The sequence below is a fragment of the Homalodisca vitripennis genome, chromosome 7, assembly GCF_021130785.1.
Source record: "Homalodisca vitripennis isolate AUS2020 chromosome 7, UT_GWSS_2.1, whole genome shotgun sequence".
NCBI lineage: Eukaryota > Metazoa > Arthropoda > Insecta > Hemiptera > Cicadellidae > Homalodisca > Homalodisca vitripennis.
This window is the reverse complement of record NC_060213.1, coordinates 143,450,340-143,473,062: the sequence shown is the minus strand read 5'-3', so window position 1 is coordinate 143,473,062 and position 22,723 is coordinate 143,450,340. Positions and strand designations below refer to the sequence as shown.

The following is a 22,723-nucleotide window of genomic DNA, read 5'->3' as shown; positions in this document are numbered from 1 at the left end:
TTTTTCAAGTGGCGGAATGTTGCCACTACCTGAGCCAGCAGAGTGGCACACAGCCACAGAAAGACAGTCTGGTCACTCTTCTGACTGTCAGCCACTCTCTAATGCAGTGCTTGTGTTGTGTTACAGGATGTTTTTTCAAGTGGCGGAATGCTGCCACTACCTGAGCCAGCAGAGTGGCACACAGCCACAGAAAGACAGTCTGGTCACTCTTCTGACTGTCAGCCACTCTCTAATGCAGTGCTTGTGTTGTGTTACAGGATGTTTTTTCAAGTGGCGGAATGCTGCCACTACCTGAGCCAGCAGAGTGGCACACAGCCACAGAAAGACAGTCTGGTCACTCTTCTGACTGTCAGCCACTCTGTAATGCAGTGCTTGTTTTGTGTTACAGGATGTTTTTTCAAGTGGCTGAATGCTGCCACTACCTGAGCCAGCAGAGTGGCACACAGCCACAGAAAGACATTCTGGTCACTCTTCTGACTGTCAGCCACTCTCTAATGCAGTGCTTGTGTTGTGTTACAGGATGTTTTTTCAAGTGGCGGAATGCTGCCACTACCTGAGCCAGCAGAGTGGCACACAGCCACAGAAAGACAGTCTGGTCACTCTTCTGACTGTCAGCCACTCTCTAATGCAGTGCTTGTGTTGTGTTACAGGATGTTTTTTCAAGTGGCGGAATGCTGCCACTACCTGAGCCAGCAGAGTGGCACACGGCCACAGAAAGACAGTCTGGTCACTCTTCTGACTGGCAGCCGCTCTCTGCTCTCTCCTAGTGCCAACAATGGCTTCAGTCCCCTCGGTATCGCCAACACTGCAGGTAAATGACCTGTCAAATATCCGGTTCAATATAAATTTTTGGAGATGATTTATTACATGCACAGTAGTCTGTGGTTCAGCCACAGATGTATTAATATGAATATGTGTGGATGTACATGGTCTCAATCAAGTTTTGTGACTGTTATTGATATTGCTTAGTTGTTTTTCAACAAGTGGTATTCTCTCTGTTAACCTTACTATCTTTTCTTCTTTTTTTTAAGACTAGGGTTCCTAGTTGAATGTTATGATTCCTAAGTTCATTAATTTTTTTTATTCTTATTCACTTCACATTCATCTAAACTCTATTTTTAAACTATAAAAAATACTAATACTATTTATTTTTACTAAATTAAATTCTCAACTTCATTTTCCAGTTCCTTATTAATCTGATTTGTAATGACTGTTATGTTTTTTAATTCATCTTCAATATGAATTTCATGTTAATTATTGCAAACGTTATTTATATTTATATTTCCTTTGTCTTCTACAGGAGATGATCATTGTTCATATACCCAGTCCAATTGTAATTTGCGTAATTTTGGTACTCTTCAGTGTCCATATCCATACATGTAAAATGGTACCAATTGTTATAGCTCCCTTTGCACAAAACACCTTTATGTACCACAAGGATGTTAGGCTTCTTCATTTTATACCTTAAAGAAATAATTCCAATTTCAAAATTTGGTCCTTATAATCAATTACTTTTTACCTGTAATATATTAGTTACCTTGATTTTTATAAATATTGTAGTAAAATAAAAACTATAAAAATGATTGTATTTATTACTGATGGAATTTAATCTATCCAATCTAATTCCATAAAATATTAATAGTAATTTTGTGCCAATGGTGTAAGGATGGTTAAGTTGTAAATAAATCATTTAGGAATTTTCCAAAACAAATTTGTAAATGTATGTACTGGTTTGTTGGTTACTAAAGTAAAATAGTCAGTTTTTAACCACCACATCATTGAATTTAAATTTTTACTACAAACCGCCTTAAGTTTTCACAGTCAACTCATTCACACTTAAGCTGCCCCCAAACTTCTGCCACCATTTTAATAATGTCAATTGAACAATTTCTGATTAGGTTTGTTTCTCATTCTGACAGAATTACATTCAGAGACCTTTTTTAGGCACTACAGAAGCTCCATGTAAACATGTTATAAGTGAAATGAGATTGCAGTTTAGTCTTTGAACATCTGTAAATTGTGCAAGAAGAGCCATCCAACTTGTGATACAAATGTGTGATTTAATTACAAAACTGTAATTAATTATTAATAAAGGAAGCATCTTTCCAGAAGCTTGTTATATGAGACGTATTTAGTAGTGATTAAATGAACAAACTAATATTGTCTGTGAGAGATTGTAGTGTAAGGACTGGCAAGAAGTGAACAGTCAAGATTCAGTGATTGTTGACAACATTTACTAGCCACTTGAAGTTTCAACTCCTTCACTTGACACCCAAATTAATAATATTACTCGCCTTCGGCTCGCTGGGGGCTACGCCCCCAGGCCCCCAAAGTAAACGCTTGCAAATTCGGGGATAAGCGGAATTCGGTGACTGGTTAAGTCCGGACATTAAGTAAATGACAAGGGATTTAAAAATTGACCTTTTTCATAGATTTTTTGACTTTGAGGGCATTTTGCGGTTAAACCGTTAGAGATACGACAAAAAGTGACTGGACCTTTCTTGTTGGAAATTTAATTTTGTCTTTCGATTGTGCCGTCAGATCTGATCTACGACCTATGGTTTAGCCAGAAATGAGCTCGGGAGAAAAGTCTGCACGGGTCAGCTATCTTGAATTGTTTAGTATAAACATAATAAAAACCGACCTCAAGGCAGTATTTTAAGTCGAACAGGGGGTTTAATATCACCAAGAGACTATCTAGTCAAGGCGAGAAATTCCCTGGGTGGGTGATTAATGTTAAGGAGGTTAAGACAAGAGGGGGTTTAATTTCGTCAGGATATTGTCTGGTCATATGAACAAATTCCCAGGGGGGGTTAACGTTACCGGGGGATAAGTCTCCAGGGGGTTATCTGGTCATACCAGGATCTTCCCAGGGGGGGGGGGGGTTAAGAGATTTGGTGACTGGTAAAATTCGGACATGAGGTCATGGCAGGAAATTCCCTGGGGGGGTTTAATGTTACCAGGGAGGTTAACACATCAGGGGGTTGAATGTACAGGAGGTTATCAGGTCATACCAGGAAATCCCCGGGGGGGGGGGGTTAATATTACCGGGGCCGGGGGTTAATGACACACTTGGGCCTTTTTTAGAGGGTATTGTGTCTGTGAACATAATAAATATTCCTCTGTCCCTATCTACTATTGACGCTTAGCTAACGCTCAGCCAACTCCCGAAGTCACTGAACCTTTTCTGTAGATCACGTGATTTCCTAAATCCCGTTTAAAATTTGTTTTGAGTTACGACCAACCGTTTAGCCGCTATCAAGCCCGGAATGTAAATTTTTTAGGCGAAAATGTCCAATATTTTCACTTAATCGCGTTTTGCGGTCAAACTAAGGGAAATATAGTAAAAAGTCACTGGACCTTTTTTGTAGGTCATCTTATTTCCTAATAAAACGTTAGTCTTATTTTGACCTCCGACCAATGGTTTCGCCGCTATCGACCCCAAAAAACAAAAGTTTTCGCGTAAAAGTTACAAACAAAATTGTACATAATCACGTTTTTTTCGGCCAAACCAATCGAGATAGGGCAAAAGATTACTGGACCTTTTCTGTAGATCGCGCAATTTGCTAATTTGATGGGTCAATCAGATTTGAGCTACGACCAACGGTTCGTCGGCCCGCTATCGGGCTTGAAACATTATTTTTTATCGAAAAAAATCTCTGGAATTTCAAATGTTCGAGCGTTTTGTCGCTTAACCATGGAAGATAGAGCAAAAAAGTCATTAGACCTTTTTTGTAGTTCACTTCATTCCTGACCATGAATTTTCCGTCAGATCCGAGCTAGCTCCAACGGTTCGCCCGCTATCGGGCTTACAAAAAATGCCTGCAGGGGTGAAGAATGCGCGATTTTTTGGGAATTTTTTTGAGGGGTTGAAAATGAAAAATTCTCACTTTTCGGGATTTTCCTGGTGGTTTACACGTGGAAAGCTATCTGTGTACCAAATTTCAAGTCTCTAACTCATCTGGAAGTAGGTTAGAATTAGTATAACGTGAGTGAGTGAGTCAGTCAGTCAGTCAGTTACACATGCGGTTGTATATATATTTAGACTCGCCTTCGGCTCGCTGGGGGCTACGCCCCCAGGCCCCCAAAGTAAACGCTTGCAAATTCGGGGATAAGCGGAATTCGGTGACTGGTTAAGTCCGGACATTAAAGTAAATGACAAGGGATTTAAAAATTGACCTTTTTCATAGATTTTTTTTCCGGATTCGTAAAAACTTTTGACTTTGAGGGCATTTTGCGGTTAAACCGTTAGAGATACGACAAAAAGTGACTGGACCTTTCTTGTTGGAAATTTAATTTTGTCTTTCGATTGTGCCGTCAGATCTGATCTACGACCTATGGTTTAGCCAGAAATGAGCTCGGGAGAAAAGTCTGCACGGGTCAGCTATCTTGAATTGTTTAGTATAAACATAATAAAAACCGACCTCAAGGCAGTATTTTTAAGTCGAAACAGGGGGTTTAATATCACCAGGAGACTATCTAGTCAAGGCGAGAAATTCCCTGGGTGGGTGATTAATGTTAAGGAGGTTAAGACAAGAGGGGGTTTAATTTCGTCAGGATATTGTCTGGTCATATGAACAAATTCCCAGGGGGGGTTAACAGTTACCGGGCGATAAGTCTCCAGGGGGTTATCTGGTCATACCAGGATCTTCCCAGGGGGGGGGTTAAGAGATTTGGTGACTGGTAAAATTCGGACATGAGGTCATGGCAGGAAATTCCCTGGGGGGGTTTTAATGTTACCAGGGGGGGGTTAACACATCAGGGGGTTGAATGTACAGGAGGTTATCAGGTCATACCAGGAAATCCCCGGGGGGGGGGTTAATATTACCGGGGGTTAAATGACACACTTGGGCCTTTTTTTAGAGGGTATTGTGTCTGTGAACATAATAAATATTCCTCTGTCCCTATCTACTATTGACTCTCCGAAGTCACTGAAACCTTTTTCTGTAGATCACGTGATTCCTAAATCCCGTTTAAAAATTTGTTTTTGAGTTACGACCAACCGTTTAGCCGCTATCAAGCCCGGAATGTAAATTTTTAGGCGAAAATGTCCAATATTTTCACTTAATCGCGCGTTTTGCGGTCAAACTAAGGGAAATATAGTAAAAAGTCACTGGACCTTTTTTGTAGGTCATCTTATTTCCTAAATAAAACGTTAGTCTTATTTTGACCTCCGACCAATGGTTTCGCCGCTATCGACCCCAAAAACAAAAGTTTCGCGTAAAAGTTACAACAAAAATTGTACATAATCACGTTTTTTTCGGCCCAAACCAATCGAGATAGGGCAAAAGATTTACTGGACCTTTTCTGTAGATCGCGCAATTTGCTAATTTGAATGGGGTCAATCAGATTTGAGCTACGACCAACGGTTCGGCGCCGCTATCGGGCTTGAAACATTATTTTTATCGAAAAAATCTCTGGAATTTCAAATGTACGAGCGTTTTTGTCGCTTAAACCATGGAAGATAGAGCAAAAAGTCATTAGACCTTTTTTGTAGTTCACTTCATTCCTGACCATGAATTTTCCGTCAGATCCGAGCTAGCTCCAACGGTTCGCCCGCTATCGGGCTTACAAAAAAATGCCTGCAGGGGTGAAGAGATGCGCGATTTTTTGGGAATTTTTTTGAGGGGTTGAAAATGAAAAATTCTCACTTTTTCGGGATTTTCCTGGTGGTTACACGTGGAAAGCTATCCTGTGTACCAAATTTCAAGTCTCTAACTCATCTGGAAGTAGGTTAGAATTAGTATACGTGAGTGAGTGAGTCAGTCAGTCAGTCAGTTACACATGCGGTTGTATATATATTAGACTCGCCTTCGGCTCGCTGGGGGCTACGCCCCCAGGCCCCCAAAGTAAGTGCCTTAAATTCGGGGATAAGATTGATTTGGTGATTGGTAAAATTCGGACATGATATCATGCCAGGATATTCCCAGGAGGGGGGGGGTTAACGTTGCCTGGGGATAAGACGTCAGGGGGTTATCTGGTCATACCAGGAACTTCCCAGTTGGGTTAAGAGATTTGGTTATTGGTAAAATTCGGACATGAGGTCATGCCAGGAAATTCCCTAGGGGGGGTTAACGTTACCGGGGGATAAGACACCAGGGGGTTGTCTGGTATTACCAGGAACTTCCCAGGGGGGGGTTAAGAGATTTGGTTATTGGTAAATTTCGGACATGAAGTCATGCCAGGAAATTCCCGGGGGGGTTAACACAGGGGGTTTAATGTACTCAGGAGGTTATCTGGTCATACTAGGAAATCCCGGGGGGGGTTAATGTTAGCGTGGGTTAATGACACACCCCAGGCCCCCTTTTGGGGTGTTGGTCAAATTCGGGGATAAGCGGAATTCGAAATAGTATTAGACCTATTTTTTTGAATTTTCCAGTTTTTATCAAAGTTTTGAATCTAAGGCCATTTTGTGGCTTAACCGTTAGAGATACGACAAAAAGTGACCAAACCTTTCTTGTCGGAAATTTAATTTTGTCTTTCGATTGTGCCATCAGATTTGATCTACGACCTATGGTTTAGTCGGTACAACGCTTGGCATAAAAGTCTGCACTGGTCAGCTATGGTGTAAACAGATTTAGTGTAAATAAATTAATAACTACCTTTATCAGATTATTAAGTTAAACAGGGGGTTTAATTTAATCAGGAGTTCATCAACCAGGAAATTCCCGGGAGAGGGATTAATGTTCTCGGGAATTATAAGAACGCGTGGTACTTTTCTTGGAAATGTGTGTCTGGGCCACGAGGATATGTGTACAGTATTTTTGATCAAAATAAAACGTTGATAAGGGGGTTTAAATTACTTCGGAAATCATAATTCCATACCTGATTGTTGATAAGGAATCACTATTTCATTAAATTAATTAAAAAGCACTCTGTCCCTATCTACTTTTGAAGCTTCACTAACGCTCAGCCAACTTCCGATGTGGAGGGGGGGATATAGTCACTCGTTACCGTAGTAATACAAGGTCAATCTGGAATCAGCATGAATCGCACTAATTATAGTTGCAAAATTTAAAACACCTAAAATTGACTACAAAGAATTAGCCATTTATAGCATTTATGAGGCTTACGGAAAGATAAACGACAGAAAGCTGCTGAACATTTTCTTTAGATCATATGAATAGCTAATTATAAAAGATTATATATTTAAGCTAGGGCCAACAGTTCGCCCAATATCGAGCCCGAAGGGTAAGTTCTTAAGTGAAATTTTTAACATAATCACGTTTTACGGCTACACCATGGAAGATAGAGTAAAACGTCACTGGACCTTTTTTGTAGACCGCATTATTTAGTATTAAAATAAAATTTTGAATTTGGCCTAAAACAAAGGTTCTGTCTGCAACCTAGCCCAGAAAACAAAATCTCACGGAAAACTTAAAAAATCAATATTTTAAAACACGTGTTGCGGCCAAACCATTGGGTATAGGGCAAAATGTCACTGGACCTTTTTTGTAGACCGCGCTGTTTTCTAAATCCTAGTGAAAATTTGTTTTGAGCAACGACCAACCGTTTAGCCGCTATTGAGCCCGAAAGATAAATTTTTAGGCGAAAATTTCAAAATATTTTAACTTAGTCGCATTTTTCGGCCAAACTAATGGATATAGAGTAAAAAGTTACTGAAGGTTTTTTGTAGATCACTTCATTTCCTATATCTATCTTTTTTGATTTATTTTGCCCTCCCTCCGACCAATGGTTTCGCCGTTATCGACCTCAAAAACAAACTTTTCAAGTAAATATTACAAAAAAATTGTACATAATCACGTTTCTCGGGCCAAACCAATGGAGGATAGGGACAAAAAGTCACTTGACCTTTTCTGCAGATCGCGCGATTTGCTAATTTGATGGGTCAATCAGATTTGAGCTGACGACCAACGGTTCGGCCGCTATCAGGCTCGAAACATTATTTTTAACCGAAAAAATCTCTGGAAATGTCAAATATTCGAGCGTTTTGTCGCTTAAACCATGGAAGATACAGCAAAAAATCACTGGACCCTTTTTTGTAGTTCACTTCATTCCTGACCATGAATTTTTCGTTCAGATCCGAGCTAGCTTCAACGGTTCGCCCCGCTATCGGGCTTACAAAAAAAGCCTGCAAGGGTAAAAAATGCGTGTTTTTTTGGGAATTTTTTTGAGGGGCTTAAAACTAAAAATTCCCGGTTTTTCAGACTTTTTCCTGTTGGTTACACGGCAAAAGGTACCTGCGTGCCAAATTTCAAGTTTCCCAGCACTTCTAGAACTATGTTAGAATTTGTATCTATATATCAGTGAGTCAGTCAGTCAGTTTCACATGCGGCTGTATAGTATATTAGATAACCGTTAGAGATACAAGAAAAAGTGACTGGACCTTTCTTGTCGAAAATTTAATTTTCTCTTTCGATTATGCCATCAGATTTAAGCTAACGACCTATAATTTAGGCAGTACAGAGCTTAGGACAAAAGAAGACTGCACTGGGCAGTTTAAAAATATCACGTAAAACTTAAAAAATCAACACTTAAAACGCGTTATGCGGCCAAAACCGTTGAGGATAGGGCAAAATGTTACTGAACATTATTTGTAGATCAACGCAATTTCATAAATCCTATTAAAAATTTGTTTTGAGCTACGACCAACAGTTTAGCCGCTATCGAGCCCGAAAGGTAAATTTTTTAGGCGAAAATTTCCAAATACTTTCACTTAATCACGTTTTGCGGCCAAACCAATGGAGATAGAGTAAAGAGTTACTGGGACATTTTTTGTAGATCACCTCATTTCCTAACTCCAACGTTCGTCTTATTTCGACCTCAGACGAAAATGGTTTCGCCGCTATCGAGCCCGAAAACAAAAGTTTCGCGTAAAAATTACAAAAAAAAATAGCACATAATCACGTTTTTCGGCCGAAACCACTGGATGTAGAGCAAAAGTCACTGGACCTTTTCTGTAGATCGCGCAATTTGCTAATTTGATGGGTCAATCAGATTTGAGCTACGACCTACGGTTCGGCCCACTATCAGGCTCGAAACTTTATTTTAAGCAAAAGAATCTCTGGAATGTCAAAACATTCCCGCGTTTTGTAGCTTAACCACACGAGATAGGACAAAAAGTCACTGGACCTTTTTTTGTAGTTCACTTCATTCCTGACTAACGATTTTTCGTCAGATCGAAGCTAGCTCCAACGGTTCACCCGCTATCAGGCTTACAAGAAATGCCTGGAGGGGTGAAGAATGCGCGATTTTTTTAGGAATTTTTTTGAGGGGTTTTAAAAGTAAAAAAGTCCGGTTTTCAGACTTTTCCTCCGGGTCATATTGTGAAAGGTACCTGGCGTGCCAAATTTCAAGTTTCCAGCACTTCTAGAACTATGTTAGAATTTGTATCTATATATCAGTGAGTCAGTCAGTCAGTCAGTTTCACATGCGGCTGTATAGTATATTAGACTCGCCTTCGGCTCGCTGGGGGCTACGCCCCCAGGCCCCCAAAGTAAACGCTTGCAAATTCGGGGATAAGCGGAATTCGGTGACTGGTTAAGTCGGACATTAAGTAAATGACAAGGGATTTAAAAATTGACCTTTTTCATAGATTTTTTTCCGGATTCGTAAAAACTTTTGACTTTGAGGGCATTTTTGCGGTTTAAACCGTTAGAGATACGACAAAAAGTGACTGGACCTTTCTTGTTGGAAATTTAATTTTGTCTTTCGATTGTGCCCTCAGATCTGATCTACGACCTATGGTTTTTAGCCAGAAATGAGCTCGGGAGAGAAAAGTCTGCACGGGTCAGCTATCTTGAATTGTTTAGTATAAACATAATAAAAACCGACCTCAAGGCAGTATTTTGAAGTCGAACAGGGGGTTTAATATCACCAGGAGACTATTCTAGTCAAGGCGAGAAATTCCCTGGGTGGGTGATTAATGTTAAGGAGGTTAAGACAAGAGGGGGTTTAATTTCGTCAGGATATTGTCTGGTCATATGAACAAATTCCCAGGGGGGGTTAACGTTACCGGGCGATAAGTCTCCAGGGGGTTATCTGGTCATACCAGGATCTTCCCAGGGGGGGGGGTTAAGAGATTTGGTGACTGGTAAAATTCGGACATGAGGTCATGGCAGGAAATTCCCTGGGGGGGTTTAATGTTACCAGGGGGGTTAACACATCAGGGGGTTGAATGTACAGGAGGTTATCAGGTCATACCAGGAAATCCCCGGGGGGGGGGTTAATATTACCGGGGGTTAATGACACACTTGGGCCTTTTTTAGAGGGTATTGTGTCTGTGAACATAATAAATATTCCTCTGTCCCTATCTACTATTGACGCTTAGCTAACGCTCAGCCAACTCCCGAAGTCACTGAACCTTTTCTGTAGATCACGTGATTTCCTAAATCCCGTTTTAAAAATTTGTTTTGAGTTACGACCAACCGTTTTAGCCGCTATCAAGCCCGGAATGTAAATTTTTAGGCGAAAATGTCCAATATTTTCACTTAATCGCGTTTTGCGGTCAAACTAAGGGAAATATAGTAAAAAGTCACTGGACCTTTTTTGTAGGTCATCTTATTTCCTAAATAAAACGTTAGTCTTATTTTGACCTCCGACCAATGGTTTCGCCGCTATCGACCCCAAAAACAAAAGTTTCGCGTAAAAGTTACAACAAAATTGTACATAATCACGTTTTTTCGGCCAAACCAATCGAGATAGGGCAAAAGATTACTGGACCTTTTCTGTAGATCGCGCAATTTGCTAATTTGATGGGTCAATCAGATTTGAGCTGACGACCAACGGTTCGGCCGCTATCGGGCTTGAAACATTATTTTTATCGAAAAAATCTCTGGAATTTCAAATGTTCGAGCGTTTTGTCGCTTAACCATGGAAGATAGAGCAAAAAGTCATTAGACCTTTTTTGTAGTTCACTTCATTCCTGACCATGAATTTTCCGTCAGATCCGAGCTAGCTCCAACGGTTCGCCCGCTATCGGGCTTACAAAAAATGCCTGCAGGGGTGAAGAATGCGCGATTTTTTGGGAATTTTTTTGAGGGGTTGAAAATGAAAAATTCTCACTTTTTCGGGATTTTCCTGGTGGTTACACGTGGAAAGCTATCTGTGTACCAAATTTCAAGTCTCTAACTCATCTGGAAGTAGGTTAGAAATTAGTATACGTGAGTGAGTGAGTCAGTCAGTCAGTTACACATGCGGTTGTATATATATTAGATTCGTATTTACTATAAATAGTCATTACTATTTAAATATCCTTTTGAGCATGGTGAACCAGTTTAAATAACAAATTTAGATCTCTGAGGAGAGGTGTAATTCTGCAACCTAGCCCCAGAAAACAAAATCTCACGGAAAACTTAAAAAAATCAATATTTTAAAACACGTGTTTGCGGCCAAACCATTGGGTATAGGGCAAAATGTCACTGGACCTTTTTTGTAGACCGCGCTGTTTTCTAAATCCTAGTGAAAATTTGTTTTTGAGCAACGACCAAACCGTTTAGCCGCTATTGAGCCCGAAAGATAAATTTTTAGGCGAAAATTTCAAAATATTTTAACTTAGTCGCATTTTTCGGCCAAACTAATGGATATAGAGTAAAAAGTTACTAAAGGTTTTTTGTAGATCACTTCATTTCCTATATCTATCTTTTGATTTATTTTGCCCTCCGACCAATGGTTTCGCCCGTTTATCGACCTCAAAAACAAACTTTTCAAGTAAATATTACAAAAAAAAATTGTACATAATCACGTTTCTCGGCCAAACCAATGGAGATAGGACAAAAAGTCACTTGACCTTTTTCTGCAGATCGCGCGATTTGCTAATTTGATGGGTCAAATCAGATTTGAGCTACGACCAACGGTTTCGGCCGCTATCAGGCTCGAAACATTATTTTTACCGAAAAAATCTCTGGAATGTCAAAATATTCGAGCGTTTTGTCGCTTAACCATGGAAGATACAGCAAAAAAATCACTGGACCTTTTTTTGTAGTTCACTTCATTCCTGACCATGAATTTTTCGTCAGATCCGAGCTAGCTTCAACGGTTTCGCCCGCTATCGGGCTTACAAAAAAAGCCTGCAAGGGTAAAAAATAGCGTGTTTTTTTTTGGGAATTTTTTTGAGGGGCTTAAAACTAAAAATTCCCGGTTTTCAGACTTTTCCTGTTGGTTACACGGCAAAAGGTACCTGCGTGCCAAATTTCAAGTTTCCAGCACTTCTAGAACTATGTTAGAATTTGTATCTATATATCAGTGAGTCAGTCAGTCAGTTTCACATGCGGCTGTATAGTATATTAGATAACCGTTAGAGATACAAGAAAAAGTGACTGGACCTTTCTTGTCGAAAATTTAATTTTTCTCTTTCGATTATGCCATCAGATTTAAGCTACGACCTATAATTTAGGCAGTACAGAGCTTAGGACAAAAGACTGCACTGGGCAGTTTAAAAATATCACGTAAAACTTAAAAAATCAACACTTAAAACGCGTTATGCGGCCAAACCGTTGAGGATAGGGCAAAATGTTACTGAACATTATTTGTAGATCACGCAATTTCATAAATCCTATTAAAAAATTTGTTTTGAGCTACGACCAACAGTTTAGCCGCTATCGAGCCCGAAAGGTAAATTTTTTAGGCGAAAATTTCCAAATACTTTCACTTAATCACGTTTTGCGGCCAAACCAATGGAGATAGAGTGTAAAGAGTTACTGGGACATTTTTGTAGATCACCTCATTTCCTAACTCCAACGTTCGTCTTATTTCGACCTCAGACGAATGGTTTCGCCGCTATCGAGCCCGAAAAACAAAAGTTTCGCGTAAAAAATTACAAAAAAAATAGCACATAATCACGTTTTTCGGCCGAACCACTGGATGTAGAGCAAAAAAGTCACTGGACCTTTTCTGTAGATCGCGCAATTTGCTAATTTGATGGGTCAAATCAGGATTTGAACTACGACCTACGGTTCGGCCACTATCAGGCTCGAAACTTTATTTTAAGCAAAAGAATCTCTGGAATGTCAAACATTCCCGCGTTTTGTAGCTTAACCACACGAGATAGGACAAAAAGTCACTGGACCTTTTTTGTAGTTCACTTCATTCCTGACTAACGATTTTTCGTCAGATCGAAGCTAGCTCCAACGGTTCACCCGCTATCAGGCTTACAAGAAATGCCTGGAGGGGTGAAGAATGCGCGATTTTTTAGGAATTTTTTTGAGGGGTTTAAAAGTAAAAAAGTCCGGTTTTCAGACTTTTCCTCCGGGTCATATTGTGAAAGGTACCTGCGTGCCAAATTTCAAGTTTCCAGCACTTCTAGAACTATGTTAGAATTTGTATCTATATATCAGTGAGTCAGTCAGTCAGTCAGTTTCACATGCGGCTGTATAGTATATTAGATTCGTATTTACTATAAATAGTCATTACTATTTAAATATCCTTTTGAGCATGGTGAACCAGTTAAATAACAAATTTAGATCTCTGAGGAGAGGTGTAATTCTCTAGCATAATAAAGCACATACTAAAGCTGCTCAATCATTACAAGAAACTTTTTTTTAAATACGATAGAAAGAAACACTTCTTTATTGAGGCGAAATTAGGACCATATGGTCCTTTCTTAAATTTAACCTCTTAAAAAAATTAATCTTAATAATGCAAATTATGGCTTATTAACTAAAACTTGCGTTATTCCATTCACACAGTCACGATTCAAAGTGTAGCCCCGCCACGATCATACGGTCCAGGTATCTTCGTCTCAGCTCCACCACAAACCGTTTCCGGCTCTCAATTTGTTTGACAGGATCTGGTAGGGAGTTCCATAATCTACAGGCGGTAACGGTGAAGGATCGGTTATAGGTTTTGGTTCTGTGTATTGGAATTCTGAGTCTTAGTGCACCAGACTGAGCTTCTCTTGTGCCACTCCCTGCCAAAAACTGAAAGTTTTCAGATAAATATTTTGGTAAATCTGTATTAATAATATAGTACAACAATGACAAAATTCGAATCGATCTTGAATCAGCTAATTTTAGAATTGATGATTGAATAAAATATGGCGTGACATGATCCCTTCGACGTAAATCAAACAGAAAGTGAGTGCAGTAATTGTGTGCTCTTTGCAGTTTAGTGCTAAGGGCTACAGTCATGTCATTGATTACAGAGTTGCAGTAGTTAAAGTAGGGAAACACAAGTGATTTTATCAACAGAGTTTAATGTGAAATGGTAGAAGTCCTTGCATTCGTTTCAGTGTGTGCACAGCAGCGAACACCCTGTTACAGGTGTACACCACTGCATCAGTCCATCCAAGTATGTTGCTTATGATTAGTCACAGTTCTGAAATCAGACATTAAGTTGTCATTGCACAAACACTGCTTTCTGTCTCTTAGATATGATTTTATCCATGCTAAAGCATTTTCAGAGAAACCTAAATTTTTAAGCTTTTTAAATAGAATGTTTTGAATGATTGTATTTAAGCCCTTGCTGAAATCGAATAGAACTAGTAAGGTATAAAGACCTTGATCCATGGCTAATCGAATGTCGTCAGTTATTTTCAGAAGTGCAGTTTCTGTTCTATGGTTTTGGCGAAAGCCAGACTGAAAAACATTAATAATATTATTTTTAGACAAGAAATCCGATATTTGGGAATGAACTATTTGCTCAAGGCCTTTTGAGAGAGCTGGTAAGATACTAATTGGTCGGTAGTCTTGGGGTTCAGATGGAGATTTCATTTTATGTAGTGGACGAACTAAGGCGGACTTCCATTGTGTGGGGAAAACACCTGTTGTGAGAGATTTATTGTAAATTGTTGTAATGACAGAGAGAATAGCAAAAAGAATTTTCTTAACTAATAAGATTGATATGTTGTCCGAACCCGTAGCATTCGTTTGTGTACGCCTGATTGCATTAAGGACATCTACCTCTTAATACTGGATCTAAACGAAACTGGCTGTCTGAGGGAATATTATGGGTTTGTTGACTCAATTCATCTAAATGAGTTTGAACAACTGGGGTGATAGATTTTTGAGAAAATGATGAAAAATACTCGTTTAGATTATTAAGTGAAATATTAATAGAGGCAGTAGAGGGTTGCTTACCAAAACCAAGCTTCTTGACATTGCTCCATAACGCAGTTGTCGATTGATTTCCGTCTGAAAACATACCATTTATGTATCGAAGATGGGAATTTCTAATTTGTTCTTTGACTTGGTTTACGAAGATGGCGGTACCGTATCATTAAGTTGACATCTCTAGAGCACCAAGCCCTCCGAAACAAGGCGTCTCTTTCGGCCATTAGACCGAGAATATTCTCGGTAATCCATGAAACGGATTGTTTCTTATTAATTCGCTTGGTAACAAGAGGGGCATGTTTGTCATACAGCTTTAATATAAGAAAATTTAAAGAGTCAACCATCTCATCAACAGTCTCCTTATTCTGCACGGAATGCCATGGGTATTCCGCAAAAAATGCAATTTCATTCATATTTCTGTATGATCTGCAAGTTATATATTTTTCTTTTGGTTTGGGTACTTTTAATGAAAGGGCACAGAAAATTAACTCATGATGGGTAATTGCCGGAACTGGAAGTTGCCCATGGTATAATGATTCCTCAGAGTCTTGAGACTACCATAAGATCTAGCCAGGTGGCGGCTTTGGCAGTGTAGTGCGTGGCGTTCAGTGGTAGTATATAGTCAGGTTGCAGGATTGAAACATCCTAGTGAGCTGTATAGTCTTGTGATTGTTAGGTTTCAGAAGATCTATAAAGTCACCTATAATCAAGACATGACCATAGCCCGAGAGAAGACGCAAGAGAGTATCCTCAAAGTCATCCATATGCCCCACCTTAGGCGGACGGTAACATAATCCTAAGAGAAGTACCTCCGAAACAGACACATCAATCTCTAAAAAAATAAATTCCGGTTTAGCCGAATATTCCTGCGGTGTAGAGTACAAGTGCTTAACCCCAAAATTTTCTTTTACAAATACACACACACCCTCACCAATTTTGGACAATCTTATCATTTCTGAAAATTAAATAAACCGGAAGTGCTACCTCACCGTCAGGAACACTCGGCTTTAACCAAGACTCAGATATAGTAATGACATCAAACATCTGATTCATAAAAATAGTTCTAACTTCATCAATATGACATCTAAGCGATTGAGCGTTCAGATGAGCTGGTTGAAATTGTTTGCGATAGGGAGACGTACTATTGATAAGGATTTGGGCCGTGGTGATGGGTTGCATGATTAGGAGGTTAGGAGGGGTGCGGGGAGGAGCAGTGGGAGGGGGAGGACAAACTGGTCGCGGGGTTGTGCGGGCCTACTATCCTAGACTCACAGCCGCCCAGACATGGCGTCGGCAAGGGGACACAGACACTCTCATTACCATACACACATACAACACACATAGCAAGCACATACTATCCATACAATATACAAACATTCTATAATATATGTGACCATATGCAGGGCACAACTTCGTTACCAACCTTTGCCACTAGCCCTTCGGCTCCAGAATAAAATAAAAACAAGTAATTTATTAACCGAACAAATAATTTAAATAAAAAAAAACATCTCATAGCGTAAAATTATCTGCTAAATGATAACGATATAAATATTAAACAAAACCATTCTGATATTTTAATTTTGTACTAAATAAAAACATAGTACAAAATTGTTTGTTACTATTATTATTATTACTTTTATTCAGTTGTGTGTGTCCAAAGATGTACTCATTGAGTACAAAAGGCCTCACAAAAATAAAAACTTTATATTATTGGAGAGTTTGTTTAAATTAATATATAATTTCCAATAAGACAAGAGCTTGAAGAATGTAAAGCAATTTGTTAAAAGTAATGGAATGTATTGTTATTAAATATGTTATCCCTGAAAGTTGAGAGTGATCTGACTGGGTGGGCTGGAAAGATGAGTGGGGTTAGTGGGTCGGTGATATGGCTGTTTGGGCAGGAAAGATGAGAGTGGGGTTTAGTGGGTCATTGATCTGGCTGGGTGGGCAGGAAAGATGAGAGTGGGGTTTAGTGGGTCAGTGATCTGGCTGGTTGGCAGGAAAGATGAGAGTGGGGTTTAGCGGGTCGGTGATCTTTATCACGTAGCCAACCTAGCATGCACTGGAGTGAAGGACTTTGGACTCTAGTGTATCTGGTAGCAGACTCCCCATCTTCAGCAAAAATAATAATACAAACTACATCAAATATGAGGGGTACTAAAAGTAGCATATAGTTTGATTTAGATGTTAGATGTTGTTCAAAGTTAAATGTTGATAAAGACATATTGCAAGAAAAATATTAAAACCCTTTTTAGATACTAGAGATTAACATTACAGATCTATAACAACATTGTTATGTCCTCTCTGGTCACATTGTGACATACAGTTGTGGTTATCTTAGCGTTCCAGTGCCAGCACCAACATCTCCAGCAGCCTAGACCAATTTGTATCTTTCATTATGAATTATTGTCATTCGTTGGCTATTGCTAAAACATGTTACTATGACTGTTCTCAGGAATCAGCATTGAACACATAGAGACATTCCACAGCAAGTGGAAGACCTCAAGCAAGAGTCACGGTTGAGCGAAGCCTGGCCTCTGTCGAGGCGACGGACAACAGACCACGGTGTGACACGTGACGAGCGGGCCCTCAGAGATCAGCTGCTGCTTGTAACACCTTTATTTTACTGTCTTGTAAAATAAACATCCCGTGCTGACCCTGCCTCCCCTCCCCTCATAGTAACATACAATATAGAATAGTATATGTTTACTCTCTGATCGTCCCACAAGGTGCGCTGTGAGGAAACACCACCACAGTCCACACGAGAAACTCATCTTTTTTTGAAGTTATCGATCGTTGACCGTAAAATATCTTGTCACGACGACCTCTTCAGTGTATTTTGTTCTGTTAAAATTTCTCACTGAAAATTGTTTTTTCAAGTCGTATTCGTTCACCAGAAATAAAGAAAGCAATGGATGTTGTAATGTCTGTGTTAAGCAGTGTTTAGCTTAAAGTAAATCTTTTATGAGCCATTACATTGTCATTATTTCTACTTCATCTTAAGTTTTGGAAATTCGTACGCCTTTACTACGTTTTTCAATGCGAATCTATTTATAACCTATTAATTTTATGTTAGGTTTACCCACACTACTATTGGGGTTTCAGTTATTTCTTAAACAGTTTATCTTAATTTGTAATTTATTCTCATCATTTCCTTGGTGCAGGCTAGAGTAACAGTTTCTCCTGAGCTCTTAGATCCATGTTGGATTTTTTTTATCTTCAAGAACCAAATTATTTTTTTCCGTGTTATCGAAATAACCGTATTGGAAAGTAATCACTCATCTGAAAATTTTATTTCTGTCAAGTAAATATTTTTAAAATAAAAATGTTAGAATAAGGCTTGATTTTTAACAGAAAAGAATCGTGTTTCAACAGACTTCAAATAGTCATTCTATAAAATTTAAATATTTAAACAGAGTAAATTAATAATAAGGAAACCTGAAGAATTTAAGGCAATTTCCATACAATTCTAGGATTTTAAAATTACAAATGGCTGAAATAAATGATAAGCTGTAGTAAAACGCTTTTGTATTTATCATGTATGGATGGACAAAATATATCGGTTGATTTTTTAAAAATTTGCTGGGTTCTATGTTGACTAATTCTTACTTTTATATTAAAAATTTTCTAGTTGGGTTAGTTTTAATAAACAAATGGTTGGTTACGTCAGTTCAGTGTTGCCAATCCTCGAATAGTTCACCTCCCTTAAGAAAAGTATGAACTAAATAACTGCTGTAAAAGGCTAAATTATTATTAAATAATAATATTTTATTGCTTGATCAAAATTCACAATCATACATGATAATACTTTGTAATGCTTACTATGTATGAAAAACAATTACTTGACAATAAATTCCCAAAACAATGTTGTTCTAAAGACACACACACCATCGTTACATTCCACCTTGCAGCGAATTAGTGTACAGAACATTTCTTAAACCCGTTTTCTTGAAAATTGCCCAAGGATGTTTACACTTACTAGTTTAGTAACAAAATAAAGCTCAATATCAATGTAACCATTTTACATTTTAGGAAATGTTATGGGTTCTTCAGTACCATCTGAGAACCACCCTGTACAAAAATATGTAATTGATCTAGGAAACACTGTCAACATAATTTATCTAATAACATGTATTCTTTTTATTTTGGTGAGGTATTTATACTTTTCACATTTCAGTTCTTGATTTGAATAGTGATGTTTGATTTTCCCTGTTAGTTCATTTCTTGTAATCAGTGAAACCAAGAAGAACATGTATACATTATTATTATGAATAGTTTGAATTCTTTTTAATTTCAGTAGTTTCAAACCACAACTCAGTGTAATATTTTTAAATCTTTTTCAATATTTTTTTTTTATTATTTCAATAAGAAAATGCACAACATTATTTGTTTAAGGTTAGGTACTCTACTAAATAGCACAATTTTCATATTGTCGCCTTAAATTAGAAATGTTTTGTGATTGAAAATAATGTTTAAAGAAATTATTTAAATTATTTATTGGTACGTGCTGTAAACAATCAAACAAGTTTTGCTAAAAAAATGTTTGTGTTAAAAAAATTAACTTTTGTAATTGACATTTTTTAATATTAATAAAGAATATCAGTTCTTAATAGTAAATGATGGCCTTATGTACAAACTTTGTTTTTCAAGCATTTTCTAGTCTTGTAATTTGAATATGTTAGCAGGCATATGCAGGTTATATGAATCGCTAAAGTTAAACAAATAGTAAATCATGGCGAAGAAGAACTTAGATATTCCATTACCAAACTTTGGAAGCAAAATTATTTACAATTTTAAATTGTAAAACTGTTAGTTATAATGGCAAATGCTTAATTTGTTCCAAATCACTAGTTTATTTACATACCTTTTAACTTAAGTACAACTACTTAGAGGTATAGAAAGGTGTTATGGTCGTGGAGGAGCTTATAACAACGGTGCCATAGTAATGAGAGTGTTTATTTCACGGCTCAGTGCTTCATTGTAAACCAGAACTTAACTACATGGATGGGTTATCTAGTTCTCAGCCAATTAATTATAGAAGTTAATGTTTAGAACTATTCTGTAATATTTATGTTACAGTATAAACAATTGTGTTGACGTATACATATATTATGAAATTGTAACGTATGGCCAGTAAATGTTGACAAACAGATTAATTCAATACAACAGCGAGTTCTGTACTAATAGTTGATGAGGATTCAAATAAGTGTGAAATGTCTGTGGGGATGATCAATTTACTGTAATGCATTAATAACAGATATTTTTACAGTACTTTGGTTCTGTTAAAAAAACCACAATGAATTAATATTGGGTTAAAATGTTATATTTTAAAATAAAAAAACATATTTACACAGGAGAACTACATTAAACAGAATATTAGTGGTGTAGACTAGAGCCCCGCTGCTAGTGATGGGTTAAGTTCCCTACAATAGTATATATGGTACTAAGGCCATGTAACAGACGTTCCGCTCATCTTAATGTCCAACATGGGTGTTTTATAGATTAACATCAAAAACAGAGAAACTTTATTATATATCAGCTTTCACCCTCTTTGTATTTGTTTAGTGTTAAATAAAGTCTAATTGCTAACATAAAATTGTCTCATTTTTTAGATCTTATTTCCGTCTCCTTTTGTTCATAAAAAGTTGAAACAAAAAAAAAGACAACAATGGAAAGCTTGGGAGGATTGTAAGATTTCGGACAGTTTACAAAATGTACAATACAACGTTTCGAGGACTGAAATCTTATTCGTCAAGTGACAAGACAATTATTTACATAAAAAAGAAAGAAACGAAAAGAGGTCAAACATACCCGAAAACTGCAAAAAGTCCAGAGAACAGAAAATAAACCCAAGACGATGTCTCTGCACAGAATGCAAGTAACGTGCACTCATGACTTTTTATGTCTTTTAATATTGGATCTGGCCACTGTTACTGTTATAAGATTTTGTTGTAAATCTTCAAGATGGAAAATGGTGTCACTTGATACAATGCAATTGTAATAATACGAGTAATTTCAGACCATGTGGTGCTGCAGTTGTCTTGAGGATGCAAGGCAGATCACTTGTGGCAGATAGACTTTGGTAATTATCTAGACTTTTAATTCTTTAAAAGCATCCCCCTGTAGTTGTCCCTCCAATCAAGATCAGCCAGTATTCTGATAGCTTTTTTTGAGTGAGCAGAACACGCTCCAAGTTTCCATTTGCCATAGCATCCCCAAGACAATGCCATATCTAAGATGGCACATGAACAGAGAATCGTAAGCTGTTCTCACCGCATCCTCTGTGCCAACATGCGTAACAATTCTAATTGCAAAGAGGGCGCTGGAGCTACTCAGTCTGCTACACATTTTATCAATATGATCCGTCCACGATAATCTACTGTTAAACACAACACCCAGGTATTCCACTGTATTTACAATCAACATGGGTAAATGCTGATAGTCACTCTTTCATGCTTCCTATAGTAATTACTTTGGTTTTCAATTTGTTTAAAACAAGGTAATTTACTTGCTGTATGGATGTACTTCAAGTGCCTCTCTATTCTGCCCAGAAATCAAAAGAACCGTGTCATCGTCATACATTATGGTTAATGTATGGTTCTATGTATGCTGGGAAGTCAGATGTAAACAGGACAAACAGACCAGGACTCAGGACAGATCCTTGGGGTCTAAAGTATGAAAAACCTTTCGTTCCCACCCGACACTGCGCTCTAAGTAATTCAAGCAAGTACAGCAATCTTTAATCATTCTGTACAGTACGAGCTTCTTCAGATAAGTAGATAATGGTTAATAATATAGTTTTGTGAATTATTGAAATGGTTTGAACAAGGAATTGTTTCACGAACTATGGCTTGTTTGTTATGATTTCTTTAGATTGTGCACCAGCAAAGACGAAAGTGGGATAATACAAAGAAAACCAATGTTTCAAATGACATGCTGTTATGCTGCAGGAAGTGCTGACATTGATTTTCTTGTTAGTATCCCACTTTCGCCTGTGCTGGTGTGAAGTGTGATTGTGCTCATGACACCTTCTGTGTTCATTTTCTCTTGTCTCTTAGACTCCAAGCAGTTCTCAAGTATGTTTGACCACTTATTTCTCTTCTTTTTTCTCATGTCCTATAATTACCTTCCCGTCTGATGAAGAGGACAGTTTCAGTCCTCGAAACTGTTATACATTTTGTAATATATAACGATGGTGAATGTCCAAAATCCTATTTTCTATTATCCTTTCAAACCTCCCATCACCAATATCTAACTTTAAACAAAGTAGAAGTGATTGTGATTCATAACACTGTTTGAGATGCAGGAAGGCACTTACCTCCCTTGCTATTAGCCAGTGGTTCGTTATTGCCTGCAAACCTCTTGTGATGTCTGTTCTTTGGTCCAGTTTTTAATAACTAGTGTTTGTTAAGGCAAGATAAAAGTTTTCAAAATGCCTGCACGTTCTAAACTGCAATTACGAGACATAAAATAGCCAAACACTATTAGGTACTAAGTTATGATGTACATTTGTTTTTACAATCAATTTCTGGTTGAACTTAAAGTTTGAATGTTAGACCAAATTACATATGCATCAATGGCTATAAACATATACTTTTGACAGATTTTCTTGATCGTGGCAACAAGGCAAACTCTACATCGACATTGTAAATATAACTCACTTGAACCAGAAGTGCTCATAAATGGGAAACAGCTAGTTTATTATAAGTGTTATC

The 22,723-nt window shown here is 37.9% G+C and overlaps 1 protein-coding gene across 2 annotated transcripts in view; it reads left to right on the top strand.

The window, feature by feature from the left end:
• LOC124366448 (protein SMG5-like) overlaps positions 1-20,604 on the top strand; it is an 82,007-nt gene extending 61,403 nt beyond the window's left edge. Inside the window, exons 15-16 of one of the 2 annotated variants that reach the window (XM_046823013.1) lie at positions 651-811; positions 17,464-20,604. In XM_046823013.1, coding sequence (XP_046678969.1) covers positions 651-811; positions 17,464-17,531 — 229 coding nt within the window. In that variant the 3' untranslated portion in view covers positions 17,532-20,604. Of the gene's footprint in view, positions 1-388; positions 573-650; positions 812-17,463 lie in introns of those variants that run through there. The other variant, XM_046823014.1, reaches the window with a different exon arrangement.
• The last annotated feature ends 2,119 nt before the right edge of the window (positions 20,605-22,723 follow it).